The sequence below is a fragment of the Chlamydotis macqueenii genome, chromosome 1 (assembly GCF_036417535.1).
Source record: "Chlamydotis macqueenii isolate bChlMac1 chromosome 1, bChlMac1.mat, whole genome shotgun sequence".
Lineage (NCBI taxonomy): Eukaryota > Metazoa > Chordata > Aves > Otidiformes > Otididae > Chlamydotis > Chlamydotis macqueenii.
In genome coordinates, this window is record NC_141556.1 from 13,752,719 (window position 1) to 13,766,930 (window position 14,212).

General features: G+C 36.5%; 1 protein-coding gene across 1 annotated transcript in view; it reads right to left on the bottom strand.

Annotated features, from left to right (window-relative positions):
• Window positions 1–14,212, bottom strand: part of FBXL13 (F-box and leucine rich repeat protein 13) — a 71,350-nt gene that overhangs the window by 19,144 nt on the left and 37,994 nt on the right. The window contains 4 exon segments of the mRNA XM_086739909.1: window positions 6,234–6,360; window positions 7,520–7,633; window positions 10,687–10,904; window positions 11,528–11,626. Coding sequence (XP_086596035.1) covers window positions 6,234–6,360; window positions 7,520–7,633; window positions 10,687–10,904; window positions 11,528–11,626 — 558 coding nt within the window.

The window sequence follows — 14,212 nt, forward strand, 5'->3', positions numbered from 1 at the left end:
ACTTTTTTTTTTTTTTCCCCAATGAAAATAAAGGTCTCCTTTGAGGTGTTTGCTTAGTAATTCCAGATTTGAGAAGAGACAGAGTGAAGACATGGAAGACAAGGACTGTCATTAGGAACCGTGTACTACCTACAAAAACTATGAAACTTTTACGTTTCCAAAAATAAAGCTCTACAAACAAGCTCTATGCAGGAAGTCTAATCTATATGAAATTTTTAACTATTATTTTTGTGTCTAACATATACACAAAGGAGCCAATTATTGCTAGGTTTATTAGACTTCCTGATTTATTCAGTAGTATTCCCTGATAAATAACATCAGGGATCCCCATCCAGGATACTGACCTATTTCTAGAGACTTTTATCTTCTATGCTAAGCCTCCAGACATTTTTGAAAGATATGGTCAGAGCTATCACATTATTATTGGAAGTCCTGGAAATAGATGCTAGCAAAACAGATACTGTGCAGCATACAGACTAGGATCAGCCACTCTATGTGGTTCCAAAAACATATTTCTCCTTTAACATAAAGAAATCACTCCACGTATCTTGGATCAATCTTCTCTTGTCATGGAAAAAGGGAAGACTTTGTCCTGCATCTCTTGTATAGCATGCATATTACCATTTCCATTTAGAAAACAACTTTAAAAAAACCTTCTTACTCTGTTTTTTTTCAAGCCATTCTTACATTTTTGTTCTGTTTCATTTACTTTATTACGTGAGGCCTACAAACACTTGCAGAACAGCCTTTATTATTATTTCACCAAGGTTTTGTAGATGAGAAAATGGGTATCTACTGTACCAGCCAGTGATGGTCTTCTCTTGCTAGAGACAAAAGTCATCTGAGGCTATGGCATACCAAAGAACAACTCTTTATTATTTATATTCACAAGCTGCAAGTCTCTGCCTTTCAACTGTAGACTGCAATGAATGTACTGTCTCTCACTAATAATAACCATGTGCTACGCTATTTTCAACTTCTGAAATTTCTGTTCACATATCTCTTTGTAACCTTAAAGGTCAGCATCTGTAACGTGTCTGTATGTTCCAGAGATATACAGATGTTACTTCCTCTTCATACCCCAAATCAAAGAGATTGACCTCAAAGTGACTCCAATCGTGGAAGATAGATCTTAAGGGGCATCTTCCACCTTCCATTTCGGAGCTGTTTAATATTAAATAACTCAGTGTATCCTCTTAAACACTCAGATTTCTGCACAGAGTAGCCACAGTCAGGCACCAGTTTTATGGATCAAACACTCAGTAGAAGAGTTTAACCCCTACCATACAGTGGTTTTTTGCTAATAACAAAACATACGTGGTAGAACAAATTTCAGTTTCTGATAGCAAAAACCTTCTGGGAGATGGGTAAGTTCTTAAGCAAATGTAGCTACACTCTTCCCAGTACCTGAGCAGATACAAAGGTGGGTCAGAGCTGTTGACAGGAACTGCAGAGACTTTTTTCTGTCACAGTGCAGAAATCCCCCCGTGTGAGTTTGTGTACAATGCATGCCAGAAAATTTTATTTCTGTACCTAACACCATTTGCAGTTAGAGCAGACCCCAACTTACGAAATATGGTTGCCAATGTTTCTTGACACTAAGTGCACACAACAGGGCTTCCATTGTAACAAAATGTCCCATAAAAATATCAAACCCAATTTTCAACATTGCTAAGTACCTTTAATTCCTACTGATTTGCTTTGGGACTGAAGGTGTTAGCACACCTGCCATCGGTTGCAATGACTCTCTGTGTTAGTATTTCCTATTTCTACGCAGAATTCAGTTTCTAAGTCTCCAGGTCAAATTCGTTCTTTCTCTATTCCCCTAAGCAAACTGGAGTGCTAGCATCTGAATTTGTAGCCCACTGCAATATATTTTAACATTTCCTTCTCCCTGCCCTGGGAATGTGTACGATTTGTTACATCCTTTCCTTTGGAAATCAAATGCAACTCGTTCCTTTGCAGTCTGTTGCTGGTTATATCTATTAGATCTGATAATATTTTTCATTAATTTTTATTAGGCTCTTCCTCAGTCCTACTGGCCTAATTTTCTAACAGAGCAAAATGTGGAGCCGGGCTATGGATTCAAGTCACCATAGAATCAGAATCTCATTAAGAGTGCAAAAAAAATTACTCTTGCTAACTGTGGAATGCAAAAATGCCACTTTTGGGGTTCTTTATTTCTAACTCTATTTATAAACTCATTATTCAAATAGTAGCAAATATTTATGCTGCAGCCTGGCCTTCAGGACCATCCAGGATTTGAAGATCATGAAGTACAAACACATAGGAAAAGAAACTTGAGCTGTTTATACATCCATATAACCACTACTCCAGAGTTCTCAATGATTACAAATTATCCGCAACTTTAAACAGTAACTACACATAGCATGCAAAAAACCTCTGACTGATTAGCTAACTTGATGCCACAGATAATTATTGAGGAAACATTTCAGCCAGAAGAGAGAATGGGGCCTTAGATCATTACAAGAGAGAATTTCCTGCACAACAGTCGTTGCAGAAGAAAATGCAGAAGCAAAGAATATGTCTCTGTTTACGTTGTATTTCCTTTTTATCTTTGATTTCAGAAGTGTACCAGAGTTTTTTACATTTTAAAGTATTTTACCTATTTTATATGTTTTGGGCTATTTTTTTTCTCTCTCATTGTTACACTGCAAATAATTCACCACTGATGTTAAGCTTCCCTGAGCCTATGTCAGGGCATCTACTGGTTTTGTTGCTGGATGGTCTGTATAACTCAAGAGTCAACTAAGTTTCCTTAACAGTTCTTTTTACTATTCTTTGCTATACGTTTTCTGTCCAAATCCTGCTTGAGTTAAGACACTTTCTTCAAATGTCCTGCCACTTCTATACTTAATTTTTTTTTTATGTTGCAAGAAGATGGGTGGTCCTGGCCATATGCATCAGCAGCTTGTGTCAGAAGGAGGAAAGCTAGGCAGCTGCACACTTTCAGACTCTCAGACTTGGAGCAAAGCTGCCCAAGCTGTATTGTATAGACATCAGAAAAAGTTCAGGACACTTAAACAAAATATGGAGAGTATGAGAATAAAGCTTACAACTAAAACTGCTTCTCTAACTCATGGAAGCATTTCCACCGACTCTGCCTTTATAAGAAAGGCCAATAGGTTTTATCCCTAAATGCTAAAGTTTCCAGTTCCATAACAGAGGCTTAAACACCTTACATATATTGTAAATACCTTTACAACAATATCTAAAATAACCTGTGATATTATCTATCTATTAATGAACACATTCACCATACTCACAATTTAAAACACCACGGTCCCTATTGCAGGGAGTTCAGAAGACCAAAACATGAGGGAAAACAATGAGGGATGGGAGGCCAGCTAGAAGAAACAGAAGGCTTTCTCAAAGAATGTAAAGGTATTTTTTTCAAAGAACTCAATATCTTTGCTCTGTCATAGTGCTGTTGACTTTTTAAAAAAGAAATCCTGTCACTAAGTTGCAAATATTTTCATTTCTAAGTCTCTTTTAAGTTGTTTTCAGCTCTAAGAAACCAATTTCTAGTACTTCAGGAAAGACAAAAACAGAACAAATGTCCTTCCCACTGTTAAAAAAGTTACTGAGACTTTAAAAAAAAAGTGTGATATTTACATTTTAAAAATCAGTTTTGAATAAAGAAGGAAATATTTTCTGAAATGTAGAGGAATGAATGCTAAAATGACCGAGTGAACAAATTAATATTTAAAATGTAGTTGTGGGGTTTTTAATTTTGTGTTATATATTTTATGACAGTAGGAGGAATATAGTCAAAGCCCTAATGAGAAAAGTACAGTAACTTCTTCAGGATGTCACCAGTTTCTCATATGCATAAAGCTGACATTCTCTTCATTGATTGATATTTGGTTTTGTTAATGAATGGTCTTTGACTTATTTAGCAAGACACTTAAGCACACAAACAACTTAAACACGTGAGGAATTACTTGCCTTATTCTAGCTTGTGTTTAGAAGTTTGCCTAGGAACTTTCTCTATATGTAAAATGTATAAGTTTCTACAGAATATCAAAATCTGAATATATGCAACAATTATTTTTATTCAATTTCCAGTCTTTCTGTTGACAAGTAGACTCAGGACAAGGATAATAAACTCCTCCAAACATGAGAGAGACTTTTAAAGTATTTCTCACTAGCACTACATTTTAAAATTACTGTAAGTCTACAGGTTACGACAATTGTTTTTTTTTATTAACAAGATCTCTTGTCAGGGACAATTCTAAGAGTCAATATATTTCTTCCAAATGCAACAAATTCCCTAAGTGAAAGGCAGATTGCGACAGGAACATTCACTCATTGAGTACCAGAGTAACTACAGAAAAGGAAGGCATCAACAGAAAAATTTCCATTTTTATTAAGTCAGTCATACCTGGGACACAAATCTGTAAGAAAATCTGAGTCCATTGCTTCTTTTCTCCCCTATCCTTCCCTTAAGTATATATCATCGTTACTGCAGTAAATTCTGCTCTGCTTTGATGGGCAGAATGTTTTTACTGTCATTTGAAAAAAAAACAGAAAGGAAAATTCTCTTGTGTAATGCAAATCTATACTGCACATTCTACATTTTTCACACTAAACAGCAAGACAGCAAAAGCAACACAGATCTACAGCCCAGACTACAGGAAAGCATATGAGCCTTGCAATTTTTCTTTAGCAGCACAGCGTTATGGTGTCGCTTACTGCACATAAAACATTGTGCTCTCTGCTACATTTTTAAAGCAATACTTACAAAGTCTAAATTGAAAGAGATCTTAATACAACTTCATCTATATGCTAATAAAATGCATAATATAAAGCCAAAGAATACAAATAGTAGCTTGTTACAAATCAGACTGCTAGATCTCCTTTTATCAAATAATGTTTTAAGATTAGAAAATGTATTTATTGTACAAGTGCGAATGTTATATACTTAAACACTGCAAACAGCAAAAACTGTAACAGTTTTGTAGCTAGTACTTGCCATCAGATCAGAAATTAGAGAAAATTATAAACGGTCCATTTCCGGCTTAATTTATCTGTCCTGTGGGAAGGAGGCAACCGAAAGCCTCAGAAATGCAATGTAAGCAAAAGAGCTTGGCTTCTCGCCGAGGTCACGGCCTGAGCTATGTGAAAACTAGAGCAAGAAGCAACAGAGCATTTTTAAAGACTAGCTGTGGCAGGCCAGGATAAAGAAAATACTTATCTTGAAACATTGCAGGACAGTAATTCAAGGTGTTACAAATTTCATTCAGACATAATTTTATTGTATTTTAAATTATCACAATAAATGAAATCATCTTGGATTTCCCAACCATCTCTATTTAGCTTAATTTTGTTTCTTATTTTCAGGCCTCCATAAAAGATACAGGCATTTTAATTACTTTTAACATTTTCATTACTTTTGCACAAGCTCATTGTTAGAGCCAAATAATAACATTCTTGGTCAGAATTCTGTTTGAACAGTGACTGGGTGAATAGTCTCTATGGCAAGTTTTCTTCACGAGGTTTCTCCTAGATTTCTGTGTTCAGTGAAAAGAGTTTGCCCCAAAAGGAAACGAAACAGGAGAACTGGCTCTGAAGCCTGCGCACAAGGCAGGACCTGCCAAGAACATCTAATGTGGAGGCCTGCAATGTTTAACCTGGCTCCCCATTTTGCTTGTCAGAGTCTTAGCAACTTGACACATTGAAGATACCTTGTTAGTAATTCTTTCACTAGCAATTATTTTCTAGACCACAGTGTAGAGCAGTGCCTCTTGCTAGAGCTAACATTCAGGATCTTTCATCATAAAATCTAGTTCATGGAAAACACAATTTTTACACATTTAAAAGTGTAAATGTGTTTTCAGTTTTCATCAGGTCCTGGATGCATGATCCTGGAGCAAAAAAAAAGAAAAAAAAATCTGCTTAATAAGCTTTCTTTTCAGATCAGCTTCACAGCAGACAAACTTTCTCTTTCTGACTGTTTCTCTCTGTCAAATCCAAGAATTAAGCATTACCTTCTATTAGTTGCTGCTAATACTGTAATTAGTTGCTGCTAATACTGCTAATACTGGGCTAATACTGTATTATCACATTTCTAAAATACCTTTTAACGACACTGCAACTCCACTGCTTCATATCTATGCAGGTTTTAAAATGAATTTATTTTTATTGCGTTTTTTTTCAGAAAGCATAGATAAATAGCAAACACATTCTTCATTCTTTAATGATAAATACACCGTATCTGAGATGCTGGTTCCAGAGATATCAATGGATATCAATGACGGTGTATTTCCCAGGGCTTCGATTCCAGCATCAGTCACATTTTCACAGTAACACAGATTTAGATAGGTCAATTCATGACATCTAAATTAAATTAAAAACCAGAAATGTCAGTTTTCTGCTTTCGTTACAGAAATGTAGTATAGCAAGTACCTTTTTGTAATAACCCTTGCTAGGTTTTTTTTCAGGGGACCTATGAAAATAAGCACTCTAGACTTTTGATACCTGGCTTAGACAGGCACTTCCAAGGATTCCACTCATAATGGACAAGCATCACAAATATTTCAAACCATGAACAACAACTAAAGTACATCAAAATATGGAAATCAAGGAGCTCTATTACATAAAAATATTTTAACAACTAGTTTGGTGCTTAACTTTTCCCCATCTCCAAATCTCTCGTATCTTGCACAGGAATTTCAAAGCCCACTGCAACGACCCCCTGGCTGTGCCCACGCCCAGCTACAGCTTTGCAAATAATGGTTCAGCAAATGAAGACATTGCCAGGGTCTGCAAACCAGCGCTCACTGACCATACATGGAAAACTCAATTTTACTGCATAAGTAAGCACTGTAAACTGTATCTTCCCATAACCAACACAGAAGACCTAAGAAATGTGACTCCCCAAGCAGTGTATTGGTGCCCAGAGCCTTAGGGGTAACAACCCATCAGGAAAGGCATCAGAGAAGGCACTCCCTAGCTTACCAGCGAGGATGCTACCGTTATTCACAGCTACTGTTAGGAAAGCATAAACAGGGGCCTGCTGAGAGATGAGTAAGGAGTGGAAAGACTGACTTCAATCTTCTCTGGAGATTTAAAAATTTTTTTTTGATTGACAATACCAATACTCCTTCTAAGGAACTGGAATTGAAGAGGTTGAGCAAGACCAGTTTTTGTTTGTGCAGACATGACTATTTATTGAGTGCACAAAAATGTGACTTACATATACTAGTCTTTCAATGCAGTTTTGTTACTGACAAACATCATTTAAGCACTTTCTTTCCCCCTAAAATGAAGACTTCTCAGGTTTCCATATTTATATAGATGAATTCCCCGTTATATAATGGATCATTTGTTAAGAGATTCACAGTGCCAAAAGGGATTAGTCATTTATCCAGCACAATTTTCTGTATACAATTGGCTGTATAATTTTACACATTTATTAGCATATTAAGAACTTTATCATTAGAAATATACTGCAAGTCTAACCACACTAGAAAAATATTGTACTGGATTATGGTACCTCTGTGCTATTTCTGTGACAGAAGCATCAGTGACAAGAATACAATTAGTCAAATTCAGCTCTCTTAGCTTAGCTCCTGAAGAACCTTGTGCAAATGGCCTTACACCTCCATCACTGATTCCAAAAGAGAAATGTAGGCAATATTTTATAATTTTTATTTTTCCTACTCCATACAAGTCAATATACAATCTGCATTCAGCAACCTACCTTGTAGATAAGCAGAAATTAATAATGGGATTTTTAAAATAGCCTTTTAAACTCAAAACCAAGTCAGAATAATTAATGGCTTGATCAGAAAGAAGCTGCTTTTTGGAACTGCTGAAAACCAGAACTTTCTGGGAAAAAAAGTCTGTTGGGGATTATGAGAACTTCCATTAGTTCCAGCACTCAGGTATGACAGCATTCCAAAAGACAGAGCTTGAAAAACATATCCAGAAAGTATCAGAACCTGTTTAAACATTTCAGAGTAATATTTGTACTAATATTTTGCTAATTTAAGGACCTGAAATAACTTAAAGGAAAAATTATCTTCTGGCACAGAAGGAAAAGTCCTAGGCAGCATATGTACTTAGTAGCTGTTCCATACACACGCATGAAGAGTTAACCTGAGTTCTTCCCCAGAGTGTTTCACTTAATCAATTGCATATCTCACACACGAACCACTAACTTATACACAGAGGTTATAAAAATTAAGTAGACAGAAAATCTTTCAGCCAAGTTGAGAGGGCTGAAGAGCTGACTACAATTTGGGTAAGTGTTTCAATACAGTTCATGTCTCTGGTATGTTTAACATTACTTGTACACTTAGCTTTTCAATGCATTCCCAATATTTCTTCTGTGTTCCTTGATAAATAAAAAAATAATTAATCCTGGAATTCTGTAGGACAAAATCGTATTTTGGCTTGTACAGTTTGTTGCAGCACAAAGAATCACTGGAAATCCCGAAGTCCTAGAGACGTATGGGTAAGAACAGCACTACTAATAAAACTATAACCTGAACAGAGCCTCATTGTGTGACCACAGGCTACGGATGAAGCTGTCATTCATAAAGTGCTAAAGTAATCACTCTGCAATAAGTCAATGGCTGTGCTAGTTTTCTAGTTTTGGCATTATTTCACAGTGCAGTTATTTTTCATTAAGGATAGATAAATGTAAGAAATATATCTTCAGCATAATTAACTTGCATAAAGTCTGTAAGGAATGCAGAGCCTGGCAATATTGCCAATCAATTGGGAAAAAAAAAAAGATATTCTGTAATCACATTTGGTTTGAGGGCTGAAATAGCAACTTTATAACTTTTGAAATAATTGTGCTGTGAACACACATGCTGAGTTTCTCTAGTCAGATGATTAACTGTATAAGAACACAGGCCACACAGTGCTTTATCATACATTAAGATGACATATTTAAACTAGGAAAACATGCCAAGAGTATGAACCACCACATTGCCTGTGTCCATTTTTAGACACCTTTTTACTTACATCTTTAATTCTAATAATCATGATCAGATAATTTTGTTTCTTCATTTTTCACTTGTAGTCAAATACTTCCTGTAATTTAAGAACTCTGAATTGTTAGATTTGCTCTTTCCACCTCCTTCATTTCTCAAAAAAAATATTCCATACGACTAAGTTAGAAAAACTTAGACTCTTAGATTAAGATAAAATGTCAATGAAAAAAAAAGGAAACTGATGAAGAGCACTAAGATGTCTAAGCTTTGAGTTTCCACTAGACCTGGTCTAGTGGAAGGCGTCTCCGCCCAGGGCAGGGGGGTTGGAACTAGATGATCTTTAAGCTCCCTTCCAATGCAAACCATTCTATGATTCTATGAAAATCTATTCTTAAGTTTCTACAACCAGTATGGCACTTCCCTTGATTTCTACGAGAAATTCCTAAATGTTTATAACTCACAATGTGAACTTTTATAGCAACACACTGTTCAAGTAAGAGAAACACGAATACTAACAATTCCCCTTTTGTAGTTTCATATCTCTTGAGAGAAATTCTTTACCAAGTTTAGATGTGTTACAATCTATAACTTTGTTAATGCTGAAACTTTTACAAGTGTCTGCAAATGCTATAAAGTAAGTACAGAGTTTTACAATAGCTTTACAACTACTTTAAAAGTTTTGTTAAGGTAATTCAGCAATTCTTTAGCAGTAGAGACAGTAGACATATGTGCAAACACCCTCACAGCCCAAGATTTGGCTAACAGACTGGAAAATCCAGCCTTCTAAATGTTAAACCAGAAAATGCGGACATCTGCCCAGCTGAACTACCAACATGATGTCATGGTGCTACTCCAGCACTTCTCTGCCCATCTACACACAATGTTATCAGACTTTTATACAGCAACAACAGGCACAAAAAGTACCTTAGTTATACATTAAAGCAGAATCCATAAAACTTCATAACATCAGAAATTTTAAGATAAGCAGCAATTCTATCTTCTTTGTATTATTTTACAGGTCTGTTCATTCTGGAATGTTTAACTTCATTCTGAAACGCTTGACTTTATCACCATGTCCCAAAACAGGGAACAAGCAGTCAGCTTTGGAAGCCCTTTCATTTGTCATTGTTTCTACTGATACATGACACACTTGAAGTAGAAAATAGTTTTCACATAAAATATATCCTTCCTCTACAACATAAATTACAATGTTGTCTTGGTAATTGTAAAAAATCAGCATTTTTGTTTATATCTTAGTAGTAGATAGTTATAAAGTATTATTTTAATATTCACAGAACTAAACAATATCCAAATTTTAATAGAGTTGTGGGACTGGAATTTACTTTGGTTATCATTTTCATCTTCTTTGTAGACACATTTCAGCACTAAAATATGCCATGGCTACTAAGTAATATTACATCTACAGTTCATTTTGTTGCCTGAACTGGAGTAATAATGAATTAATTTTTGAAAACGTGATACAAGAACAAAAAATTACTTGTATAAAAATATTTTTGGACTAGACAGCCTTTAAAGGTTTCTTCTAATCCAAACCATTCTATGATTCTATGATTTTTAAAAATATTAAGATACCTATATTAACATTCTAAGAATTTATTTTTAAAACTGAAAGACTAACAGGACTTACTATGAGTACAATTAACTTTACTAAAATTCCTTTGCAATGGTTTACAGAAATCTGGATATAATATAGTACCTTACGCAGTCTGCTACATTCAGTGCAAGAATATGCTTCAATGGTGAAATCATCTTAAGATCAGCATCTGTAATCTTCTGGCAATCAGCCATATGAACGTGCCAGATGTACGGGCAGCATTTACTCATCAACTTGAAACTTAAATCAGTTATTTGGTTATTCCCTGTTGAAATATATAAAGATGTAAGTCACACATGTTGGCACTTTTCAACTAGAGCCTTGGAAGGGGAAAAGGTGAAATAAAATACTCATATACCTACGCTGTCATGTAACAAAAGATCAGCACATACTCCACATATAATACTGAATGTTTATAATTTCAAACAAATAGTTATAATCCATTTTATCAGTAACTTCTAGACAATGACCAGTTTATAAACTACTGAAATTCTCTATATATTTATTATGCTTGGGCACACAAGGAAAAGAAGTAACTGGAGACATGAAGTACGGCAGACACCCAAGATAGTGATCTGGTTAACAATCACTTTTGCAGAAGCCCGAATTTTCTTTTTCATGGGCAAAATCAGTAGTATAATGCTGTTCCCATATACTATATTTACTTTAACACTGAAAAAAAAAAGAAAAAATATCATTTATAAACTGGAAGACTATAATTCAGCCATACCTATGTAGCAAAAGAAGACAAGATAACTGAAGTTTTCTGAAAGTGACTACAAGGGAGCATAAACATAATTAGATAATAGATTTTTAAAATGTTTTTGGTGAGGAATTTTCCTCTTAAATTGTATCTGCATAACTTTCTTTACAGTCAGTTGAGAGGATAACCCAGTTCCAACATCAGATTTCTCAAAGAACAGATTCATTTTCAATTTCTTACTTGAATATATCCATCTGTAAGAGTTGGCATTTTGTCGACTAGCAAATCTTGAATCCCACTGCAGCCATTTGCAATATTTTTGAAGCCATCAACTGACATCTAAGTAAGAAATAAAATATTTATGTAACAAAACCAACACTTTTCAATACTTCAAAATCATAGGTACCTAGATGCTCACTAAAACAACAAATTCATTATTCCCATTAAAAGAAAAACAGACCCATAAGGTCTGTATACATGCTATTCTGAAATTTTCACAATCCAAATTCAAGATCTGTTCAAAAAATGTGGCTACTAGGCAAGCAAGAGTAAGGCACAACAATTTCTACAGTCAAGACCATTTATGAGAGTAGCAATGAATGTCATTGTCACATCCTTCTACCTTTGCTTTCCCAGCCTTATGAGATATTCCCACACGGGAGACACTCACATGTAGTTTGAGGCAAGGTTTGAATGTAGTAAAATATCTTCATTGTTTTTTCCAGATCCAGAGCAAAATGTATGTGAAATTCAGACAGGATACAAAGAAAGATCCTATGCAGTCACAGTAACATGAAGCTCATTTACAGAATCCTTCATGTAGGAGCACATCACCAACTCTGCATACTCTAACAGAGCAATATTCAGTGAAAGTATGAAAGGACAGATGGATCTGTCAATTCAGTTTATTCCCTTTATCGCTCCAGGGAGTCAGTTCTTCAACTGCCCAAATTCAATAGATGTCAGTTCACTCGGGAGCATAAAAAGTAGTTCCTTTGACACACAAATCCTGTGTAAAGTAAAGGACAGTTTCTTTTTAGCTCCATTTTCTATAGACAACATGGATGTGAACCATTCTTCCTTGTGAAATAGTCCCCTTGGATATTTGCATGTAGAGATCTCACTATTTCCCAGGGTTTTGAAGATAACTTTGAAGTTAAAGTATACTGGAAGGGATTCTTGTTGTGTCCCACCTCTCTGGCTGCTGCAGAAGCCTTATTTGCTTAGCTACATTTCTTAAGGGGAGCAGCAGTGTAAAATACAGGCCTTGCTTAGGGTATATATGTTGTCTGACAGTGGACATCATTACCAGACAGGAGACAGCCACAGAAAAGCAATCCAGAAGCTAAGCAGCAGCTAATCACCCTTCACGCATCAGTATGGTAGCAGTGCACCAGAAGATTCTTCCAGTCCTTGCATTTGCAGCCTCCAGCTTTTGCAGCACATTTGACTGCTCCACACAACTACTTATAGAATCACAGAATGGTTTGGGTTGGAAGGGACCTTTAAAGGTCATTTAGCCCAACCCCCCTGCAAGGAGCAGGGACATCTCCAACTAGATCAGGTTGCTCAGAGCCCCATCCAATCTGGCCTTGAATGTTTACAGGGGGGCATCTACCACCTCTCAGGGCAACCTGTGCCAGTGCTTCACCACTCTCATTGTAAAACATTTCTTCCTTATATCTAGTCTGAATCTATCTCCTTCTAGTTTAAAACCATTACCCCTCATCCTATCACAACAGGCCCTGCTAACACATTTCTTCCCTTCTTATAAGCCCCCTTTAGGTACCAGAAGGCCACTATAAGGTCTCCCCAGAGCCTCCTCTTCTCCAGGCTGAACAGCGCCAACTCTCTCAGCCTGTGCTCACAGGAGAGGTGCTCCAGCCCTCGGATCGTCTTCGTGGCCCTCCTCTGGACCTTCTCCAGCAGGTCGATGTCCTTCTTATGTTGGGGGCTCCAGAACTGGACGCAAAGAAGGGTCAAGCCTGCTTTCCTTCTACTCTAGCATTGAGTGAGGGGGTTAACACATTGGGTTTCTGGGTCTTCTTTTTGCAAACATTTGGGTTCTTTTTCCATGTGAGATTTTTTTAATGAACTGAGTATCTGACTTTAAGTTATACTCAAGGCAGACTGTCTTGTCTTTTCTGGCACAATGCCTCACCTTTTAACTTATAGCCAGATTGGTTTGCTCTTTATATTCAGGCCAGAGTGGCCTTTTAAACAGATTCTTTATAAATTATATTAAATATTTTGACATTACATGTCTTGTCTCTCCTTCATAAGGGATTGTGGCACTCACTGCACTTTTTCACTTGTGCAGAGAGGTGTCAGTGCTAAAGGGGAATTAGCTACATGTCTGTCAAATGTGTTCTTAGTGTTTGTGCAGGTTTCAAGTCCAGACAGACAGAATACAGTGTGGCTCATGACACACACAGGCACTGTTAGCACTGTGGATGCAAACAGTCCAATGTGTTTTAAGCTCAGGACAAGTGTAGAACGAATGTTTTTCCTACAGTAGGTCTGTAACAGCTTGCAAAATGACAGAGTGAAAATCCTACTATCAGAATAACCATAAGAAATATTCTACAGTAATGCATAGCAACACAAATCCCATCAACTTCCCTGTCAGCTGCCAGTGTTCCAGGTCAGGTCTGATACGGTGCAGCTGTGTAACCCTGGATCAGGCTCCCCTGAAAACAGCTACATTGTAAGAAAAAGCTGGAGAAGGAAAAAGAGCAAAATCTTGGGAGACAGGAGGGAAGGCTGTAGAAAAGGATCATACAGACAGATAACCATCTTGTAACCACAAGCTGGTCAGAGCATGTAGAGCCTGTTGGTGCACTCCAGGCTCTTACACCCTCTCCAGCTGAGACTTGTATGCTGGACAAAAGGACACCATGACTTTGGGAATGTGGTTGATGTGGG